The sequence below is a fragment of the Acipenser ruthenus genome, chromosome 21, assembly GCF_902713425.1.
Source record: "Acipenser ruthenus chromosome 21, fAciRut3.2 maternal haplotype, whole genome shotgun sequence".
Lineage (NCBI taxonomy): Eukaryota > Metazoa > Chordata > Actinopteri > Acipenseriformes > Acipenseridae > Acipenser > Acipenser ruthenus.
The window spans coordinates 23,813,271-23,836,908 of record NC_081209.1 but is presented as its reverse complement, the minus strand read 5'-3'; the positions used below and the strand labels follow the sequence as shown (position 1 = coordinate 23,836,908).

The 23,638-nt window shown below is 37.9% G+C and overlaps 1 protein-coding gene across 2 annotated transcripts; it reads right to left on the bottom strand.

Moving 5' to 3' along the window:
* Nucleotides 1–3,271: 3,271 nt before the first annotated feature.
* LOC117428407 (mitogen-activated protein kinase 6-like) lies at nucleotides 3,272–23,336 on the bottom strand. 2 transcript variants are annotated; one of them, XM_034047388.3, is made up of 6 exons: nucleotides 23,194–23,336; nucleotides 11,648–12,890; nucleotides 7,672–7,816; nucleotides 7,053–7,217; nucleotides 6,616–6,817; nucleotides 3,272–5,684 (listed from the first exon to the last, which is right to left on the bottom strand). In XM_034047388.3, the coding sequence occupies exons 2-6, from the start codon at nucleotides 12,200–12,202 to the stop codon at nucleotides 4,583–4,585; spliced, it is 2,169 nt and encodes a 722-aa protein (XP_033903279.1). In that variant the 5' UTR covers nucleotides 12,203–12,890; nucleotides 23,194–23,336; the 3' UTR covers nucleotides 3,272–4,582. The 2 variants fall into 2 exon arrangements, with proteins under 2 accessions (XP_033903279.1, XP_033903278.1); XM_034047387.3 differs by lacking the exon at nucleotides 23,194–23,336 and adding an exon at nucleotides 14,816–14,959.
* Nucleotides 23,337–23,638: the final 302 nt, after the last annotated feature.

Genomic DNA, 23,638 nt, shown 5'->3' with positions numbered 1-23,638 from the left:
ATGCACCTTGTTGACGTGCAAAGCAGGAAACAGTGCAGCTCATTAAAGCTACCAGGAGCAATCCGAAGAACTACAGTAACAGGTAGCCTAACCTTTCACAACTGTTCTGAAGGTTAGAAGGGCTGGGTGTTTTGGAAACACACGCTAGGTCACATGATTGAATATTATGGTGTTTTTATATTCTACAAATCTATGGGGGAAAAAAGTTCTTTTTTTAAAACGGTGAGGTAGCTGTGGTATGGAAATAATTGTATACGAGTACACACTTTCTTTCTATTTTTTATGGATTGTTAAGTCTTATTCAGGCTATTTTCCTTTTCCTTAATTATATGCCCACATCCATTTTATTTATAAACACATTTTTAATAGGTTTGTTTGTCCAGAAACTATTAACCTATGAAAGCCCAATTGATACAGTTTTACAGCAGGTACACGAGGAAAGGTGAGGGAAAGGGTCGCACAGTGAAGTAATCATCAAAGGAGTTTGGATATTGTAAACCAGTATACTTGGTTCAACCACTCAGTTCTATCCTTGTTGTCACACAGCCTCCTGTTTCTTTATCAAAATGTAGTTTCCTTGCAGTAAGGCAGTCTTGACTCTCTTCTCTTTTCTTATTCTGTGTGCATAAGAGAAGCTTCTCCATATTTGTAGTACCGTAAACAACACAAAACGATACTACCAAACTACAGTCAAAAATGTGCAGAAGGACCCTGTCTTTAAATACCACACATTGGGGGTGCTTTATTCTACCCCAACGCTGCAGGTTTGGTTTCCTCTCACCATTCACATCCTGTCTTGTAACTGACAAAACAGGGTCCTGTGTGCAGCACAGAATGTAAGTGGAAGGCCCAAGTGGCCAGGGGCCCTGTTAACTTAACACAGGAAGTGACCTAACACTCAATCAGCCAGAAGGGTTTTCACACAAGTGTGGGCTCGCAAATGACAGTGCTATACTAATCGGCATCTGGAAGGTGTTTTAAAGGAACAATTTGGTATAAAAATCTTCTACTATTTCTGTTCCTCCAACATTATGAAGCTGTGTGCACATTTTCTGATACACAACACAGTGTTGAGAAATAAGCCTCGTACTTTTATAAAAACAAATATCCAAACAATAAAACGTATGAAAACATATAGTTAAATGGAATGAAGAAGTGGCTAGATTAGTGGAGAAAAGAAAAGATGCATATATGCATACACTTGAGCAGTTACTACCGCTGTTGTTGCTGCACCAGCTACCTGTAGGTATTTTCCCAATTGCTAATACATTTCTAGTTGCAGTTTCAGATTGTTGGTTACTGCTTTGTACCAAGATGTTTCTGACCCTATTACTGGAACCACTGTAAGAGATGTAATTGTTTGTTATCCGTGTGGAAACTAAAGGAAACAACATCCTATGTTTACATATCTCACAATGTAATAAAGCAATACATTTCTGTTTATGTGTGGCAATGTGCTCCGCCCCTGTGTGCATGTGTGTGTTATATGGTGTATGTTGCGTGTGTTAATGTTGGTATATAGAGATTGGTACACGGGATATAAAGGGGTCTGTGTTTCACGTGTGATTTAAATTGTATAATTGTATTTAGGCACGAGGATGGCACAAATCACTTCACGTGCATTTAAAGTATGTAATATGTGAGCACGAGGTTGCACGTAATTAATTCACATGCTGGGATTCAAGTGAATAATTAATTAGTAATTGAATCCCAGCACAACAGTATAGACACATTTTCATTCACTCGGGGTTGTGTGTTCAGGGCGAAGGAACAGGAGAGTGAGGAGATAAAGTAAAAAATAAGCGAATTGCTACGTGGTACGTGTTTGTTTAGTGTTCGTCCCTGTGTGTCAGTTCGTTTTGTTTATCTGTTTATTTTGGCGTAAGTGCCGTGTCCTGTTTTGTGTTCAAACCTTTTATTTTCTGTTCTGTCAATTAATTATTAAATGCTGAGCGCGTTCACCAAAACCCCAAGTCTCTGTTGTTTTATTTCCTGGATCTGGTCTGACGCCACCCACTCCGGCCGTCTTTGTGACATTATGTTATAACCAGCAATGACACTGTAAGTCCTGTCTATTTCAGGCACACAAGTTTATTCTCCAAGTTCATGGCATGAGCAGTCAGTGTCTATTTATAAAGTGAACTTCATGATAATTTGAGCGTGTTTACAATCTTGAGTGTCAATCAAATCAAGCTAAACTAAAGTGACATAAACTAACGCAGACAGTGCAATCAGCTTACATATAAGCGCAATTTACATGAGGAAGAGTGGTGGGGAATCATATTACAGACGTGCCAATACAGAAGGCGAAGCATTCTGCACCGAAGCCTGTTCATCACTTGACATGCTTCCTCTCTTCCTCACAATTAGCCTAGAGGATCTTCTGGTATTTCACCAGTAATGCCTACTTTTATATAGTATTATTATTTATTTCTTGGCAGACACCCTTATCCAGGCCGACTTACAATTTTAACAGGTAGCGTTAAGAGGCCCTTTTGCCACTTATTTGTTCTCCATTACCTAAAATGACCCTATTCAAACAATCAACACATATTGAAAATATGATAGCGTACAACACATGTGAATTGCAAATGTTTACAGGAAATGACCATTTATTTGGACAAAGTATTCAGGTTTATAGTAGGGGATTGCCATGTCTAAACTCTTTAGAATTATGTAATGGCTATAATGCTGTAAATGTCAATGTAGTTCGCATTTCTGTACTGTATGTTAACACTGCATAGTGAAACTGTGTATTCCACCGCAGTGAACATGTAGAACTTTCTGGCTGCCACTTCCCATCCCCGGGACATTTTGCACTGAAGTTACTATCAATTGTAGGCAATTTGACAGCATTTAATGAAAATCACCAGCTTTCCATAGCATACTGTTTTCCTCCACTCCTGTGCATGTCTGTGCTGCAGCATCTGCACTGACCCTGTAAGCAGGCAACATATGCTGATCTCTAACTCATGGCATAAAAGCACTCATGTGATGGAATGAGTGTAGTTTTGTAGAGAAAAATGCTTCCTAAAGCAATATGTTTTTGAGGACTGTATTAGCTTCAAGCAATGCTCCTGAGGCAAGCACCATTTTTGGCCAACTGCTATACATTTTACGCTTGATGATTTCTACCCTTAAGACTTAACTTTGTTCTTTCTGGCATTAAAAAAAAAAAAAAAGTGATTAGAAGTTTACATGGACATTGAGCAACATAGACAATTATACACAAGTATTAGAACAAATGAACAGACATTCTATTTTTGCTGGCCATTTTTAATTGTATTATTATTTTATTTATTTTTTAAACAGGGCAACCAATGATACAGAAAATAAGTACTAGAATTTAAAGGCAAACACATTTTCAGAAATGTTATACATGCTACACTTTAACCTATTTTTTAGCATGCTTGTTTGAAAAATATATAAACTAATAAAAACATACAATTAAATGAAAATGTAATGACTTACAATACTTAACCTTTAACTTCTAGTTTTATTGTATCTTCCACTTGTTACTTCCATGCAAACGATTCTAACATTACACGTTTTTTCTTTTTATAAAAAAAAAAAAAATGAAACACAGAATTTAAGACTTCTAGGCGCATTTTCAAATTCATATTAAAGCTGTTTGGTTTACTTTTTAAATGAAATCTATTACCTATACAATAAAAATGAACTCCACACAGCGAGTGCTTGCCTCCAAAGCAAGAAAACAAATGATGGGAAATGGAAAGCTTACTAACTCAAGCAGATGTTTTGCATTCGAGCATATAGTTAACTAATCAAAGTGTTGAACCTAAAATTTTCTGAAATAAAATATGCCTCAGATGTTGAACAGTCACATTGAATCTACAAATTAAAATAAATACAGAAAACATGTTACATTTGCTAAAATAAATAATGGTGTATATTAACACCTTCACTATGGCAAATGCACACTTATACAGTCAATGAGATAGGACTACTGCAAAGTGGAAATTCATGATGTAAAGCACTATCGTGGCTCCTAATTTGCCACTCATTGCTGTTACCTTGAGGTAGATAACACATGTGTACCAATTTCTGCGTTCAGTTAATGGTTGCTGCTAGCATCATGTGTCTTAAGAAATGTTACAGTATGAAACGATTTTAGGATTTCTTCCTGTGACAAAAAACTGCCTTCATAAATTAGGTTTTTGCACTTAATAAAAACAACTCATGCAAATAGATTTTTCCCCACTGTACTGTATATGCCAAGGAAAGAACCATTCCATGTGAAGCAGGTTAATCTGTGCTCGTCTTGCTGTTTCAGACAGAATGCTTCCAAACTTGGTTTAGTGCATTTTCCTATCAATTTCAGTTTGCCTCTATTGCATTTGTGTCATTTGTTTGTCTACACTGTGCTTAACGACATGCCAGTTTAGAATTTGTATTTTAAAAAAAAAAAAAAACACACAAACAAATACTCAAGAACAATGGTTACACAAAAGAGATTCAAGTTAAAAAAAACACACACAACTAAATTTAAAAAATTAAGTGTGAAACACATAGATGTTAAAGGTCTCGCACACAAAACAAATCTGAAAGTCTACTGCGTGTTTTAATTTAAATGTTTAAGAATGCTGCTGTATGTTTTATGGGCAATCTGGGGGGAACATTTCACTGCCGCAGGTGTTAAGACAGCCTGTAGTGACCCAAGTGGTGAATCAGCAGGGCTATCAAACTGTGGGAGGGCTAAGGACTCAAACTGCTTGTTGAACAGGATATCCCCATTCATTCCTAGAAATCCTGCCTCCTCTCTATCGTCCCTTGGAATCTTATCTTCTACTGGCTCTGGCTCTACCACGTCAACCTCCTCTCTCCTGCTAAACAGCCTGTCTAAATAACTGGTGTAAGTATTCTCCTTCTCTAACTGCTCATCCTTCCTTACATCCCAACAAACTTCATCTATTAAGCAACTCTCCCCCTCAACACTTGTGCTCTCAAACTGGCTTTCCCAAGGATTAGGCGTTCGACCCCCCAACTGGGCTAGATTGACCATTCCCTTCTGCTCTTTCTCCTGGCTCACAGACTTGGACATGGAGCTTTTGGATTCTATTTGAGACTCTATTTGGGATACCGAGCTGTTCAAATCATTTAAAAGATCGACTTCGGAAGACTCTGGTTGTAAACCGAGCTGGATGGTGCTTGCCATGAAAGAATCAAAGTCAAAAACCGGGTTCTTCTCTTTGTCTTTCTCAACCAGCTGCTGGGAAGCTTCCTGCAGAGCGATCTGAGCCTTTACCAATCCGTTTTTTTCACATTTAGTTTTGCCCTTCTTATCCAATTTCTCTTTGCTCTGCTCTTTCCAGTTTGACAGATTTATTATTAGTTTGGGCTCATAGTAATGATTGACTTCACTGTCCCGCCACACCAAGTTATCCAGGTAGGATGGGGAGATGGCTTTGTAGTTACAGGTGTGATTGCATTCCAGATCACAATACTTGTTTTCATGGTGATCTTCAAATTGCCAAGAGCGTTCGTTAGGAAAGAGAGAGTCAAAAGCAGGGTCATCCAGATACTTCTCACTGTCACCATCCATGTATTTACGGGGGTCTACCTGCACTTCCTCCTCATCTGTAAAGTCAGAGATTGCTCTTGGATCACGTTGAACTTCGTCGGCTTCGTAATTATGCACCTGCCAGTCGTGGTCAGAAAACTGGCTGTCATGATATATGAAACAAAGTTAAAGGGTATGTTAGCATAATGAAAATCTTTCATCAACATCATTGAGTTACCAGATTAATATCCACAAAACACAACTAGAGAGATCTTATGGTCCTAAAACAGTTTCATTACAGATTACATTTACAAACTTCAAATGACACTAGATTTATTAAACAAAAATTGAGGAGAGATTAGAATTATACCAATAAGTCTTGAAAAACAATACAATGCAGTTATGCAAACCAATTAACTCTTTGCGGTCCTATGTCGGACCTGGTCCGACATTGCAATTATTCCTATCCGGTCCATTGTCGGACCCTGTCCGACACCATAAAAAAAAAACGCAAAAAACGGGTTTCTAGTCATTTTTTCTCCGGAAAAAGCAGAGAAAACCATTCAATGGCCGAGTGGGAGCGACAGGAGCCGAGACAAGCCGATAAAAAAAAGGCGCATCTCATGAATAATCATACTTGCCCCTGGCATCACATAGGGGCGGTCATAAGGAAACAAGCTGGCTGTTACTGAATCAGCACACAGAGACTATCACGGACATTTGCAGAGCTTTTTTGAGATGTTATAGTAATAAAATAATGACTTGGATCGCATTATTGAGGAGTTTGGTGATAAAACGAATGATCAGGAGATGATTGATCGGTATGTACGACTATTATTATTATTATTTAATAGCATATGTGAAAGCGATAGCGAACGAAAGGGTGGGGCGGGGCTGGAGATGCCTAGTGAGTGCTTTGTTGATATGCAGGGCCTTTTAAACCCGGTTGACTGTAGAAAAAAATACTTTTAAACAGCGCGTCTAAAATTAACTGCGCGTGTGAAAATAAATTGGACCCGATGCGCCTGACGCGCACTTAATGGACTGCAAAGGGTTAAACTATGGACATTGCATACAGTGTGTAAAGGTCTCACCTGTCCCAGTTATAAACATGGCTGTGACTTTCGTCCATTAGCAAGATATCATCCACCTCATCCTCAATGTGAAAGGGGTGGCTCGAGGTGGGCTCATCAAGAGGAAAGGAGTAGATGCTCATGTAAGGATGGGCTAAGGCTTCTTCTGCGGTCAATCGGTCCATTGGGTTGAAGGTCAGAATTTGCTTGAGAAAATCCAGTGCTGACAAAACAAAAACCTATTAACATTTTGTTCTACAATATCACAAAATAAAAATATATATATATATTTTTTATTTTATATTATTTTTGTACTTTAGGTTTATATAAATTATACTGTCCAGCAATCATAGGGCACCACATGATGAATATAAATGTATTTATATATTGTATGCTGCAAGCTGGCTTTTAGGAAGGAAAGCTAGAAAACAATAAATGTATTCAATGTTTTGTGTTACCTTCTGCACTGATGCCTGGCATCAGTTTTGCCAATGGCGTATGTGGCTCAGACATGTCATTTTTGATGAAGACTGGGATGACTCCGAGAAGCTCTTCTCGATCCTCCTTGTGAATCACAGGTATTGATTCCAGAATCATCTGCATTTGTTCCAGCTCATGGGCACCTAGATTCAAAAACAACCAAAAAATGAATACAAAGGGACGAATCAAGTGAAGTGCGACAAGTAAACACAATTATTAAAACATTTAGCACAGCAAGGGTTAGAATTCCAGAAGCATTCATTATAAAACTGGTCCCAGGCACCTTACTTTCAGAGAACAAAGCAAGACTCAATAGTAAAATAGTTACATTTATGTAAATGAACTGGAAACATGTCAAAAAATGGATTACAAATGTCCCACAAATGAAGATTAGCAGCAGCAGCAGCACCCCCACCCCCATCAATCTTGAAGGTATTGTTTCTTTTGCTTTAAGAACAATAAAACACTAGACTATGCTGCAGAACATTTGAAAAGGAATGCACACAAGCAGAATCTCTGTAGTACCTGCATTTTAGGAAGGACATGATCAGTTATCTGGTTTCAACAATACGATTGGCAAGCAAATATTTAACTGACCAGCAAAAAGGGTCTTCCCAGTCAGCATTTCTGCAAAGATGCAGCCAGCAGCCCACATGTCAATGGCTTTGGTGTAATTATTAGGCGACAGCAGAAGACGTGGGGATCTGTACCATTTAGTGACCAACCCTTCTGACAGGTAACCCTGGAACAAGAAAAGACAGCATAATAAGTTAGCTGAAGAAAGAGCCCTACACTTATTTAAATCCACATTACTGTCCTTGAATGCAGCTATGTTTTAAACATGTAAACACTCCCGTCACCAGCTCATACGGCATCTATAAGAGACAAACCCTCACCTTCCTTGTCATGATTATGGTGGGATGCTAGACCGATCATGATACAGATCGCACACTAGACAATGTCAAACAGGTCTCTGAGAAATCAAGTTTTACATTTAAAAAAACTGAAGCTTGGTGTTTAGAACAGAATTAATACTTTTAGTCACCATCTTCCAACACCAGCTGTTCTTAAAACAATTGACATTGTTTTCAATATCAAAATATCAAAAATTGTTTTCATATTTCAGGCCATAAATATGATTGGACTCTATGACTTAACTAAATGTTCAACATCAAATGTCTTAAACAATGACTTACATTAAATAACAGTTACAAAGAAATACAATTTTTACCCTGGATTAGGACAGATGAGGTTAAAGCAGATCATACAGTATAAAACAGACAATAGTTTATAGTAGTTAATCTATACATTTAATTCTTATACAGATTACCAATTTTAAATACCAACAGCTTGGGGGTACATTAACACTGGCTAATTGGAATCTATCCAACAAGCAAACAGCTAGTGGTCTAGTTCTGGCTATGGCTAAATGGACACAATTATAAATAAACCTACTCAAAAGGTATAGTGATGATAAAAGTGGACACTCTGACAACCACCCAAAAAAAATAAAAAATAAAATAGTGTTATGGTGCAACTTCAATGTGGTATCAGAACAACACAGGTGGATAAACTTATCCCAATAATAATGCAAAGATGAGAATTGTACTGTAATTATATTTCTGTAGTTATGTACACTAACCAGCTTTCTTTCTCTTTACTGGGTTTACTTCTAGTTGTGCTTGCAGTCTAACTGTATAGAGTAGTACCATGGGATTAATTTAAAGTGATGAGAATTCTGTTTGTTTTGACACCCAATAGCACAGTCTCCTCTGGGCTTTGTGCCAGACGATTTGACCGACGAGTTTATCAATGCATCACTATGTTTGTAATAAAGTAAATCCGACTAAATTTCATACTATCATGCTGATGTACAAGTTGCAGTTGTATCTAAACTATATTAGACTTATTTCCTATAAGTTACATTAGTTCATATTTTCAGGGTGGACTACCTTTTGCCAGTACCTTTGGAGGTCAACCTCACTCCACTCTTTGACTGAAGACGGCATTTAAAATAAATAAAAAAACATAAAAGGCACTGATACAGCATCTGTTTGTCATTGACCATTTCAGATGGTGTTGATGGAAAACTAACTTGAGAACTACATCAGAGAAATGTGCTAATTCCCAATCCTGCAACATGAAACCATGACCACCACGAAGAGGAAACGTGGCATCCCAACGAGATGACCTGCTTCACTCAAGACACTAGGCCTATCTATTCATTTAGAAGAAAAGACTTAACCAAGTAAAGACCTTGCACTGTCTTAGTCAGAAAAGAGAGCAGTGTGCTGTACAGGTTGACAAGAGTATGCTTTCTGCAAACGACACCTAAAGTAGTAATGCTTTATTTGTATCTATAATATCATAAAATGACTTTTTCTTCTCCATTGCTTTGCCCCCCATCATTTCTTTTCTGAATTCCCCCTTAATGTTTAGGCTTTGAGTTAAATTTAAACTCTCAGATGATTTATGTAATTGCTCCTAAATTCCTGCTGTGCCTTAAGCTGAAGCACTAATAAACAGAAGCCAAGTCTTAACAGTCTTACAAGGCAATTGGCAGTGCTCTATACATCACAGGGCTATAGAGGGGGGGCACTATTTCCCTTGCTCAGCCTCAGTTTCTACTTAACACAATTTCATGTATTCAAATGAAACCTCATTAGTTACATAAGTATTTCTCTTCTGCACATATATTAGCAGTACATTAACTAAAACTATACATTTCAGTTACACACTCAGGACAGTTGCAATCACACCTCAGTCTTAATGGGGCTGGGGCTTTCACAATTAAACAGGACACAAAAATAAAATAGTGTCCCATTGTTTTTAAATGACATTCACACACTTGCATTTTACCATTTTTACCAAAAATCACACATCGCACGATAAAAAGTTTAGTGTTAAATTGGATGGGCCAGAGAAAGCAATGCATAAAGGTACTGTAGTTCAATTGGTGTCCTTAATATAGAAACCAGGCGTTTCAAACAGTATGCTCGGCAGCCAGAGTACAGTTACACCACTGAAACTCAATGTACCATTGCTGGTTCCAAATTGTGAAAGCCATACCCTTGGCTGCTATTCTAAAAGGGTAAAACCTGAAAGACTAAATTGCACAACATTTTAGCATTACAACCAACATAAAAGAGCTGCTGGCAAGCTGACCAACCTTATGACACACACACACAAAATGTCTTTCACGGACTACCCAGCCAGTTTTTTTTTTTTTTTACTTTTAAAAATAACAAAGCTTCAGGATAACAACTGAACTGCTGATCTAAAACTGCATTCTAATCACTTCTGTTGCAATCTCATTTCAATACCCAGTGATGCACTTCTGCTCTCATTTCACACTGAAAGGGCTTCACTTTAACAGCACAGGAGGGCTCACCAATCATGCCAGCTCTGTTTGAGCATGAAGGGGAGACCCTTCCTTGCCTTTATTTAATGAGTTAGGGAGGAACAAAAAGGGTGGGGGTGGTGTGGGAATAAGGTACTTTTTTTACTGTATGAATAACATAAGAATGTAAACTGGAACTGTCCATTAATTTGTGGTACCAGAAAGAAACAGTGGTACTATACAGTCAATCCTCGTTAAAACAAACCGATTAGACATATTTCTTGATAACGAATTTTCGACATGGTCCCTGCCAAATTTAGCAGACGCTTATTGAAAATTACTTCTTATTACAAATTAACTTAACTAATTATTTTACACTGTTAATACATTTTGTTTTGCTGGTCCCTTGAAATATGTATTAACGAGAATTTACTGTACTTCATTATCAGAAACGGGTTAATCACACCTTGTGACTAAATGTAGCCATGCCTGTTAAGACTTTAGTCAACTTCAACATTTTTCAGCTGGTTTGGCAGTCACTGGCAAATACTCGGCTGACAAAAGGTTAACACATTGGGGAATGCAAGTTAATACCCCCAGCACTTGAGGAAACCCAGTCCTCTCCTGTTTATGTGTTAAGACACTCTACAGAAGACACTATGACTGGAATTTACATTTCAAAATTCACAGCTGGTCAAGCAGTTTTTACAGATGTGACCTGTAAATGTTTGATTTCTTTACTGTATGTAATCAACTAAGGGAAACGTAGCCAGCAATTTCCTTCCAGAAACCTAGAAGAAAATATCCCTGCTTCCTGAAGCACACACCATTCCCATTCACAGATCATGTCAGGCTACAACAAAACTAGCTTAAAGAGCTCATAGCATGGAATTTCACTAGTTTTACCCCAGACAGTTGTTTGGCGGGACCACATCCTTTGTGATAGACCAAGGCGGAAGTGCCTTTAATTTCAGGAACTATGACACCTCTATAGGGAGTTTTTAAATAAAAAATAAAGAGTTAACTTTGAGAAGACCTTTTAGTAGTTCAAAGGCAAGCTGAATACAGTAACTTTGAGTGCTTCAACTCTTCAAGTGTAACGAAAAGGATTATTTAAAAAAATTCTTTCAACTAGGATTTTTAGCCTGCTTTTTTGTATTGTGAGGCAATCAATGTAGAAATATAGTTCATTGTTAAAAGGAAAACATTAACCCAGCATAAAAACCATCATACCTTGTGAGAATAGTGTGGATCCATAATGCGTGCCAGACCGAAATCACCAATCTTCAGCACCAGGTCTTCTGTGTTAATGAAGAGGTTGGCAGGTTTGAGATCCCTGTGCAAGACGTTGGCTGAATGGATGTACTTAAGTCCACGGAGAAGCTGGTACATAAACAGCCTGGCATGCTCCTCTGACATGAGGCCCTGCTCTAATAGCTTGCACAGGTCTGTCTCCATGTACTCCTGAACGATGTAAACAGAGTTCAGTTCCGTCAAAGAGCTAACATCCTCCGTCAATTGTCTCCCACTGGGTCCCAGGGTCTCAAAGACCTTCACAATGTTGTCGTGGTCGAGGCGCCTGATGATTTTGATCTCTCGTAAGGCATGTTTAACACTCTGGGGGTCGGTGAGGACGATTTTTTTAACGGCCACCCTTTTGTCACAGTCACTGTCCACAGCTGAAAAAACCAGACCATTGCCACCATAGCCTAGTGGCTTCAAATCCATGTACCGGGAGCCCAAATCAAAGCCATGAATGTTCATTAGACTTTCAAATTTCTCTGCCATTGTAGAAGAATTTGATGTGTTGGTTGCCAAATTACTGCAGAGTTTTAATTATTTTTTTTTATATATAATTTCTGAAGATCAAAACATGTGCATGGAGCCATAGGAGTTTCCTTAAAACTAAACTTGTTTCCCTGGAGATTAACAACACAAGCCAATCAGGCAAGCAGTGCCCCCTTCCCCCCTCCTCCCACTTAATCTTTCACAGTCCTCTTACTGAAAAAATTGAGAAAGTTTAATTGTAATATGCAGATGTAGAGTATTTTCATAGTTCAAAAGGTGCAGTGTCTCCTTCAGACTTTTTTAATTTTTTTTTTTTTTAACTTAAAACTAGTTTGAAACACTAATGGAATTAATCTTAACAGATCGTGATTAAAGTTTAACATTTAACATAAAACTGAAAAAATATAAATAAAAAGCTTGTAACAGCATCTCCTCACAGTGCAGATATATTCAGTGTAAGACTGGTTCTGAGCAGCTTCATTCTACAGTGCCAATGAGCACAAGGTGTTTTTTAAATTATGTTTTAATTGTCAAATTGTTTCCTATTTAAATTACTACTTTTAGCACCTGGTCAAGCAATTGGAGTCTGTGGCAGCTTTACTTCCAGAAAGTTCCACGTCAATGATCAGGTGGCTCTAGCTCACCACAGTCGCAATCAAAGCTATCATCCATTTTACACTTCTGTAACCTGAAAAAGAAAGAAAAAATAGAGAGTTATTTCACTTTTGTCATCATACAATCTACAAACCTTTCACCACAGTGTTGCTTCTTACAGAAACCTCTTCTAACTACTAAATAGCAAATGGATGACGGCAATTGAGAGAAAATAACCCTTAAATAAGATAATTTTGATTTATAACCCCCAACTTAGATGATTTATACAGAATTACAAAAAAAAACCCTTTCCCATTATTTAATGAAAATGACCCCCTAAAAATAGAAATACCTTCTGAACTTCACATTAAAAGTTAACTTTCTGCAGGCAACAACAGACTTCATTAAGCATCCATCTTGAGTACTTACACAATACTAGCAATGCCAATTCCACTTAAGACAGCTAAATACTAAACAGATTTAGATTGAATAGGAGGAATATCAACTGGTGAAGAGGTAGAATGTATGCAACACTATTTTATTTTAACTCCTTTAGGAAGACTGAGCTGGCTAACCTTTAAAAAAAACTCACTAGCCACACACAATTATACTTCACTTAAGTGTAAAAAAAAGTTTTACATTATTCCAGGAAATTAACTGAAATAATTTGACAAACTGTGGAAACTACATTTACGTCAAAGGTGTGACGTCCCAATAAGATACACCCTCGCTTAAAAAAAAATAAATAAATAAATCTTACGTCACCGTCTGATACTTTCTAAAATCTCCTTAACATCACATCATTGGCATTTAATGATTTTTTTGGTAATGGATTTTTTTCAAACAGTATAAACCATTGGACTTATGTTCAACGTTTTTCAGACCGTTGTCTCACACCCGCCTGATTTCACTACAGTAAGAGCTCGCCACAGCGGCCACGTTGCAATTTTGTGGGATGGATTATGTCTAATTTGCATTGAGCTCTGGTGACTGGACTGTTTCTCATCAAGGCAGCCGCACTACGGAAAATATTCACAAAACTGACAAGAGATTTCTACATGAATGTAAACTACACCTAATGTAGCCATTAACAATCTGCGGACTTGCACACGGTATTCTCAAGTTGTATTTATTGTATAGATTCATTTCTAAGTTTTCCCAGAACAATCAAGCTTTTCTTATTTAAATGCAAGTGACTACCAAAACATCACCTGTTTTCAACAATTAAAATTAATTATATATATATATATATATATATATATATATATATATATATATATATATATATATATATATCTGTTTTGTAATACCAACACGTTTCATTTGAGCGGTGTACACTGTCCAGTACAGTACAAGTACTATGATGTAAAAACAAGCTAGATCTAAATACATAAATAATAATAATAATAATAATAATAATAATAATAGCAGCCCCCAAATCTCTCACTGAATGGCTTTCGGTATCTAACAATGTTCACGCGAGAGATTACACTCCACTCCAATTCACAAACAAAAATACGCATATTATCCTCCAAGCTACCACACAACACAAATGACTCGGTGTAACTATAACGGTTTGATTAAAAACATGTGTGTTTATTATATACTTTAACACATAAGAAAACAACCCTGCCCGACACACCAGTGTTTACAACAAATTATATGTTAGGAGACAAAATGAAGGTGGTCCGACGGACGAATGCGAGGTGGTTATGAAAACCCAAGGTAAAAACAGGCAACATTATGGCTAACGACGTCATAGTTACAGTTTAACTGCAATAACGTAAGCATTTTCTTTGTAGCACTAGTTATTACAAAATTGCCGAGCCTAGAAACAAAAGGGCCCGTCGTGTGTGTTACCACGACAGCACAGTCATCACCAGCAACACAAAGGCGCTTGTTTGTCAGGAGACATCGGACCGGCATAGATACTAGAACACAAAATAGACTATTTTACAAAAAGACCAGATACTTTTTTGTTAAACACTATGTTAGAACAATGGCTTATCCTTCACTTACTGTACTTATCCGTCTCATATGTGAATTTTTTCGAACTGTAATTAGCCCAGTTTGTGCTCCGCTCCCTCGACCCTGTGTGTCTGCCGCAATCGCCATTCAGACTGTGTTGAGTGACGGTGTCAGTTGCGTCAGCCACGCACTCACAACTGGGGGTGGTGCTAGAATTATGGCGGCAAATTCAAAATACTAGGCTGTCGCAGTGTGACTGGGAGGACTTTTTTTAAAGGTATTGAAGTATACTTTTTTATTATTCTTATTACTTTTCATAATTACAAACAAATACACTACCGATTTTCAACAGCATAGTTATAGGAATCACACTTAAAAAAGAAAACTACTGAAGTAACAGTTGCTTAAATGGCTGTACATTGCTGAACTAGTTTAAGCCTAATAAACTAACATATATCACCAAGTTCACACTTTGCTTATAAGGTCTTTGACTCAGAAATATACAGTAAAACCTGTCTAATCCTGCCCTTGTAAAACAGTTTTATTGTATAACCAGGTGTTCACATAACTGGTACGCAGGTATAGGCATGCCCACCAATAAACAAAAGCGGACTTGAAAGCATTTTTCTATAGGCAGCGAGGGGTACATATTATCTGGCTATGACCACCCATACCTCCCGATTTTCTATTGAGTCTCTGGGATCTGACAACAATCTCCGGGTAACTTAGCTTATTATTGCTGATCATAATTAAATACCAGTCCCCATATTTCACTTAAGGCCAGATGGTTCTAATTCACTAAAAAGTCCATCCCTGCTAGTGTTATCATTGGCTGCTTCAAGTTTTATTTTTAAAAAATGGAGAACGATAGGTGGAATCACTTCAGTGCATAACATTTTAATAGACACTTGAAGCAACCAATGACAGCAGGGATCTCGATTTAGCTGTCCATTCAGAGAAGAGGGATGTAGTTACAGGGTGGCAAACTGAGTCCAGATGAGAGGAGGTGTTGATGTTTGAGAGACATTACATTTAAACGTGAGTTTAAAAAAACTAAATTTACTTAAGCATTTTACTTATGTTATATCCTTCTATAAATACCAGTGTGCCGTCAAGCTGACGTGTTCAACAACAAATAAGTGTTTTGTTTTTTGCTTTTTAATCCCCCGGGATGGAATTTGGTGGTAGGCTACTGAAGTAAACAGAGAATGCGAGATGATTTGTAAAAAATTGTAATAACCAGCAATCCAGACTCTTACTAAAGATTTATAAACTATTGTTGTTGTCTCTGACATGCCCATTAACCCTTTAAGGACATGATCTTGTAAACACGATCATACTGAAATCATTCTGGGCACATGACCGGGTAAACACGATAAAAAAAAATGAACCTCGTTACTAGGCGACCATACTTTTGGTGAGTACCAAACCATTTCTGCTGGTAGGCCTGCTCATGTGAGAACCTAATGATAAATCTTATGTGAACCCTTGTGTATAATATTAAGGGAGAATTAGCTATGTTTTGAAGCATATACCTGCACTGAGCTCCAACAAAAGTCTGAATTCGACTTAAAATCTATTTTGGAATATAGCTTGACCATGCCTGGGACACAGTTGCACAGTTTTGCACGTGTCTCTGCATTGCGCTTCGTATCATAGTAAACTGCCATTATAGCCACAGCTTCCATCATAGAAGAAATTTGATTCCCAGTTGATGCTGTGACATGGCAGCGGGCATCTACTGTCTGATAGAAGCCCGTTAGAGATGGAAAGTTGATTGACATGGTACTGAACCTTATATTTTATATCTACACAGAATAAACAGCCCAGTAGACGCACTATTTGTGTATGCTCCCTTGATTACAGAGAAGAAAGTAAAACCATTCTGGGCTATATACAATATTTACAGAATAAAGACAGCGTGGGAACATACAATTGTAAAGTTGAACGCAAGTAGTCTGGATGATCGTAATCTATACTAATAATAATACAGTAATAATAATTATAATAACAAGGAAGCACTTTCATGAAAGGATATTCATGTTCATCTCATGCTCTTAAGGTTAGAAGCAAAAATGTACCCAAGTGCATGGAATCATCTCACTTTATAAAGGTAGTGATCTTGTGTGTCCTTGGTGCAGCCTTGTTTCTCCTTACACTACAGATCAATTAAGGGAAGACAAACTAAAGTGCATGTTGAACCAGAGATACATCAGCACTAGACATCACACAGAGTACCCATAAAAGGACAGAGAATATCCCATTCCCATAGAACATGTAAATACTTAGAAATAGCCTCTGTCAGACAGTAATACCTAAAACTCACTTATTGCCTGTTCTCTCTCTACACCCGCTCCCTGGGCCCCCTCATCGCATCCTATGGTTTCTCATACCATTTCTATGCTGATGATGCTCAGATTTTCCTCTCCTTCCCCACCTCTGACTCCACCATCTCCTCCCATATCTCTACCTGTCTGTCTGCTATTTCCTCCTGGATGCACTCGCATCACCTCAAACTCAACCTCTCTAAATCTGACCTCCTTTTCTTTCCCTCCTCCTCCCCCTCCTCTGATCTCTCCATCTCTGTTCCTCTGGAATCTACCACACTCTCTCCCTCTTCCTCAGCTAAGAACCTTGGAGTCACCCTGGACCCCTGCCTCTCTTATTCCCAGCACATCTCCACTCTGGCACGCACTTGCCGATTCTTCCTGAGCAACATCCGAAGAATCCGACCCTTCCTCACCAACTATGCTACCCAGCTCCTGGTCCAGGCCCTGGTACTCTCCCGCCTAGACTACTGCAACTCCCTCCTGGCTGGCCTCCCTGCGTCCGCCACCCGTCCGCTCCAGCTCATCCAGAACTCTGCTGCCCGCCTAGTGTTCTCTCTGCCTCACTTCGCCCACGCTACTCCACTACTCCGCTCGCTCCACTGGCTCCCGATCACCGCTCGCATCCAGTTCAAGACTCTTGTACTAGCCTACAGATGCCTTGACCAGTCTGCACCCAGCTACCTCCAGACCCTCATCTCTCCCTACACCCCCACTCGACCTCTCTGCTCCGCCTGCACTAGAAGACTAGCTCTACCACCGCTACACTCCCCTGCCTCCAAAGCCCGCTCCTTCTCCACCCTTGCTCCGCAGTGGTGGAATGACCTTCCTACAGATGTCAGGACTGCCCAGTCCCTGACCACATTCCGGCGCCTCCTTAAGACTCACCTCTTCAAAGAGCACCTGTAGAACTCCTCTGTTTGTATCCTGGGACACTATCACCCTTCATGTAAATGTGCTTTATTTTGCTCTTATCAGCCCCTATTTTACTGCATTTAATCCTGTACTTCAGAATACTGTAATCTGCCAAGTTTTTAACCTGTAGTACTTTGTATTTAATCACATCCTGATGTAACTATCACTATTTAATCATATCCTGATGTAACTATCACTATTATCTGCTGTATTATTGAATTGTGGTTTGTCAAACTTGTACTTTACTTGAACAAAAGTTATTGTATTTCTTGCTCTTATTGTATTACTTGTATTGTAACGCTTGAAATGTTTTTGCCTACGATTGTAAGTCGCCCTGGATAAGGGCGTCTGCTAAGAAATAAATAATAATAATAATAATAATTGTCTATCACTAGTATATAGTATTACCAGAGGTGTACATTTAATTATCCTGTATGATAGGTCGCCAAGATTTCCATACAAAGATACTGCGATGTAGTCGGCATATGTACATGGAGTTGATTAAAACAAAAACACAGGGTATAGCATTACGAGTCATTCAGTAGTGCATGTTAGCCGCATAGGTTTATTACCTTAATGTAATCATCAGGTTTATTATATCCCCTTTTGCCTTGAGGCTGATGCACAGTAAATAAGTAAAAATAGGAAACAATGTTTAGATAATTAGGATTTGATTAATCATCCCCAGCCTAATCAGGTACAGCCACATTTAAGACCGATAGATCTGTTGAAAACTGTGCAATAGAAAAATCTGTATGGATGTAAGTGTTACCTTCATGTCCTCCGCAGCTATGGGTGCATCAGAACAAACAGCAGTCCCAGATCTGTTGTTGCCACAGCTGTCTGTTGTAACCAATCAGATCAGACTCCCCTGATTCCTTGACATAATGAACCTGTTCCCTGTTCATTCATCAAAAAACACCCAGTATCCACTCTTCAAAGATCAAAACATAACTGCTTTGACCAGGATTACCAGTTCCTATTGAGAATTATCCCCATAAACAGCACGTCTATAAAAGGCAGTCCATCTGTCACCTAGATTTAGGGAAAACAATCTGCAGGGAAGTTGTCACATCTGCGGCAGTATTTTTTCAAATGGGATAAATAATTATTTGATTAAAGACAAAAATAAATATGAGCAAAATATATATATATATATGGCTGAATGAAAACCTAGATGCTGCTGTGCACTTCCTTATACTGTTTATGTACCATGAATTCAAATGGAAAAGCTATTAACAAAACATATTGACTGTAAAGCACTACAGTATCAAGGTCATATTGAAATATATAACTCATTTAACTAACATATATAATATGCATGCTTTATTACCTGTCCTAGCAGCATCAATAATGAAATGCAGCATTCTTCTATTCCCGAGATAGGATAACAACACACCACTGCAGCGTTACAGCTTAGACACGCTCATGTTGCTCTAGTTAGTAAGGAAGTTGCCCCTGGCCATAGAAGCAATTGTTGCATATCCTTTGGAATTTGAATCCCCTAAAGATGCCTGGTGCTCTAGAAGTATAAGTTCTGCCATATGCTTTTAGTTTTACGCAGGGAGCTGTATTTTCTGCTCATGTTACAGAATAATGTCCTGAATTTATCAGCGGTACAGCATCTTTATAAACTGACCTAAAGGAGTATGATGTAACCATTGAAAGGACTGGATTCTCTCCAAGCGAAGACTTTACATTGTTGGCTCAGATGTACCCTGGCAATGCTTAATTTGATTCTTCCCAGTTGCGCTGAAAAGTTCTTTGCATTTTCAGAGCCCTTTGTTTGTGCCATCACTCAGTGGCTGTCGGCATGTCACACATGTTACTTGGAAAGCAAGCAGCTAGCTGATGTCACTGTCAAGGTATCGCTTTCTATGTGTCCTTCAAGCTGGCACTGCAAAGCAGATTTCTCGGTGAATTAGACATTAGAGAGACTTGACTTTCGAATATACTGTATGTTTAGTGATTGTAATACACAAATGCCTAGCTGTTTTTATTTAAATTTCTCAATGGCATGGGTGAACTTGAATGTGTCTAAAAAACACAAGTAGGTTGTTATTCAACCGGACACTGTGTACCTTACAACAACTCATTAACATTTTAAACATTCCAAAAGCTTTGTTTATGTGAAATGGCTGGGTTGCCAGAGACCTGCTGGTTATGCTTCCAGCATTCAAATTCATTAATAATATTATATCTGACTCACAGACAACTAAAAAATTCACAAAATTCTCTTAATCTAATCAGGTCATGATTCCAAGCCATTTGATAAATGGCCATTACTGTGCCTCTCAGAAAGCCATTTGGTCATTTCTCATTTGTTGAGTAAAACTGAACTTATGGTTCAATGCAGTAACCTTGATTTCCCGTTTTGTAACCAGGAGCTCAGTAGTGACCGGTCTAGTGGCTTGTGGACCAGTGTCATGACTCAGTTAGATAGTAAGTGTTTAACTAGCTTTCCAGTTGGTTGAATGGTTACATATCTCTGAGCTGAGTAATGATTCCCATTTTGGTATTCGAATGGACAACCAGCAGAACTCAGGAGATCAGCTCACAGACTGACTACCCTTACAGGATTGCCTTACTATCTGGCAGTGGCAAGTGTACACAGTGCATTTAAATTATGCAGAGAAATGAAAATCAAAACCGGTTGGTCCTTCTCACAGAATTTGCTCGAGTCATCAAACCTTTGTTATTTTAACCAAGAGATTGTGTGACCTTAATTTCAGTTTTGTTAATTAGCAGATTTTTCCAACTGGATTGCACAACCTGATTTTATGATTGCACAGCGTGTTTCTAGATTCATGCCATGACAGCAAATGTCATGGGATAAAGATTGCAAGTGGTCCACAAGCCACTCGTAATATAAACAACAGATATACTTCCAAACACAGGTACATTAACTACATGTACCTTTATACAAGTTTACCACGGTACATTTACACAGTAAGTTTGCAGTTTGATCATGCTTTTCTCATTGTTATTCTTTGCATTTACCATTGTTTACCATGCTTTGCCATGGTATTCGCTATGCTTTATTTATTACTAGGGTAAACTTTTATAAGGGTAATTACAATTTTGTTACCATTTAGAAATATTTACTGCATGCACACAATTATGTGATTTTAAAGCTGAAACTCTACACTACATTAAAAGCATGTATTAGTATTAAAAAAAATAACATGTATTTGTCATAAGTATATGTATTAGTATAAATAAAGTTAATGTACCAGTATTTTTTAAATCTGAAAAAACTAAACACATGTACCGCTCTATAACTAAATATTTTTTTGAAATCAGGACTCTTAAAGGATGTTGTATATCAGCATTATTAAGCTACTTCACGAACAGCATCTGTCCCAATTGATGAGGAATCCTCCATGCAGTTCAGTTCAGTGTATGGACAACTGTGTGTGACCCTGACACCATTTACACCAGTGCCATTTGAATGTAATCATATTCCCTTCTACTTAGTTACAGTCTGCTTCTCACTGTTAGAAATCATACTGTCGTCACTAGGTTGTGAAATCCATCTAGTATATGTTAATGTTAACCAAGTCAACAATAATTAGTTGATTTTTTACTAGCACATGCCTAAGTTCTGCTATGAGTTATGGCCTTTGATAGCCATTGCTATGTGGTGTGTGTTCCAAGACCATAAAAGTACTCACATGGGAAAATATGAATATGAATAGTTCAACCACTAAAAGACTTGGCTTACCTTGTTTAATCACAATCAAGACCTGGCAGAATATTGTGGAATCTCCTTGCTTTGAGAAACTGTCTTTCAGCATTTTTTTGGGTCAAAGTCTTGATTCAAACAAAGTCATTTAAAGATTTACAATAGCGATTGTAAGATATCAGTGTCGTAAAAGATACTTTGAAGATGTCTTGGAATCAATGGTGTTTATTTATTTTTTTTAAATGGAGGTTTAGTTTAACGAATAGAGCCCTAAAGCCAATAGCTTGTTTGTTAATTTTAATAAGAAATGATAAATCTACAATGACATACAACAATCTGGTATTTTTAAGATGAGGAATGATTACTGATTTTTAACACCTTTTGGGTGTACGTGACTTTTAAAAAGGGGGATCAAATGAAGTGACAGTGGAATATCACAAGGGTAATGTTAAATAAGTGGTTTAAAATACATGCGCAGTATTTCTTTTTTTAAAAATCACTAGTCTTCTCTTTTTTCCATTTCTTGCTCAATACCTTTTTGTTGGATACAATATTTGACAAGATAACATCATAATGTATGCAAAATCTGAAAACCAATAAAAATAAACAAAAACAAAAGACTTGTCTATGAATGAAACCAGTTTATGCAGCCCTCAGGATTTTGAAAACCACAGTTTAACTTCAGCGTGACCTGCAGTTCACATTGTTCTAGTTTAGCTGTAATTATGGAAACTGATTATTCTGTATACAGTGAACCTTATGTTTTAAATATGCACTGACAATTTGTGTCAAACAGAGCCTGATCTCTTTAAACTGATTGCTTACATTGTGCGATCTGTTTGATCTTTAAAGTTTTGTTTCTTGAATAGTTACTGTTCAACTTAAAAGTGCGGTTTGCATCTAGCATTAATTTGTTTTTGAAATCATATTATAATTCTCTTATAATATATTTTTAACAAGCTCCACAAGTGTATTTCTTTCTGTTCATACAGTAACCCCATTTTCACTTTAATGGAATGGATTTCCTCAGCTTTTAATATGGCATTTAAGGAGAGAGGTGGGAAAGTGAACTCTGTTTAAAAGCCAGTGTATCACATCTCAAACAATAAATCAAACACGTTTCCAGTGACCCCAGTAAGCAATATAGACTTTCAACTGAAAACACTATTTAGCCAACAGCATTTACTGCCTGATGAAAGAAAGAAATGCTCTTTTGATAAATATGAATTAAAAGTGCTTGTCATGCACAATATATATTCACTATATTACTGTAAGCGATTATTTTCTAAAGCAGATTAGGAAAGTTGCACAGGTACAATACTATATGCCAGCAATTTGTTCAACACTTGCTGGTGTGTGTATTTCTGTCATTTACAACAATAACACTTCCAATGTGTGCAAAATGAATAAGCCTACAAGTAAAACTTATAGCAGTTATCAAATATTTACTATAGACCTATCTGTATATACAGGAGAAGGGTGAGTATAAAAATGCCCCTTACCATTGTTTTTCTCCATAGTTCCTCCAATAGCATGAAAATCCTTTAATACCCCAATAAGAATAAATATCCCATTAGTGATAGTCTTGGTGCAGGGCAATCAGATGACTGGTAGCCAGAGACTGAAGAAGTGATGTGTAAAGTGTCTGAGTGGGTGATGCTGTGCTCAAAGTATCATGTTCAGCTGTTGCTGTTGTAGTCCCACAGGGAATTAATATAGAATGGGAGAGGGGGAGGAGATTGTATTGCTTAGAGTGCCAGCTCCAGCCCCACTGCAGACAAGTCAACACCTCCCTCTCTCTTTCTGTCTTTGACAGGCTGTCTCGACTCCTGCTGCACTCCTGAACGTTGAGCTTATTACCTGATCTTCCTGAGCAGCAATCAGGGCCTTGGCAAAATAAAGGGAAGCTGCGTGAATGAGAGGAAAGACCTGCTGATTTGGATTGCT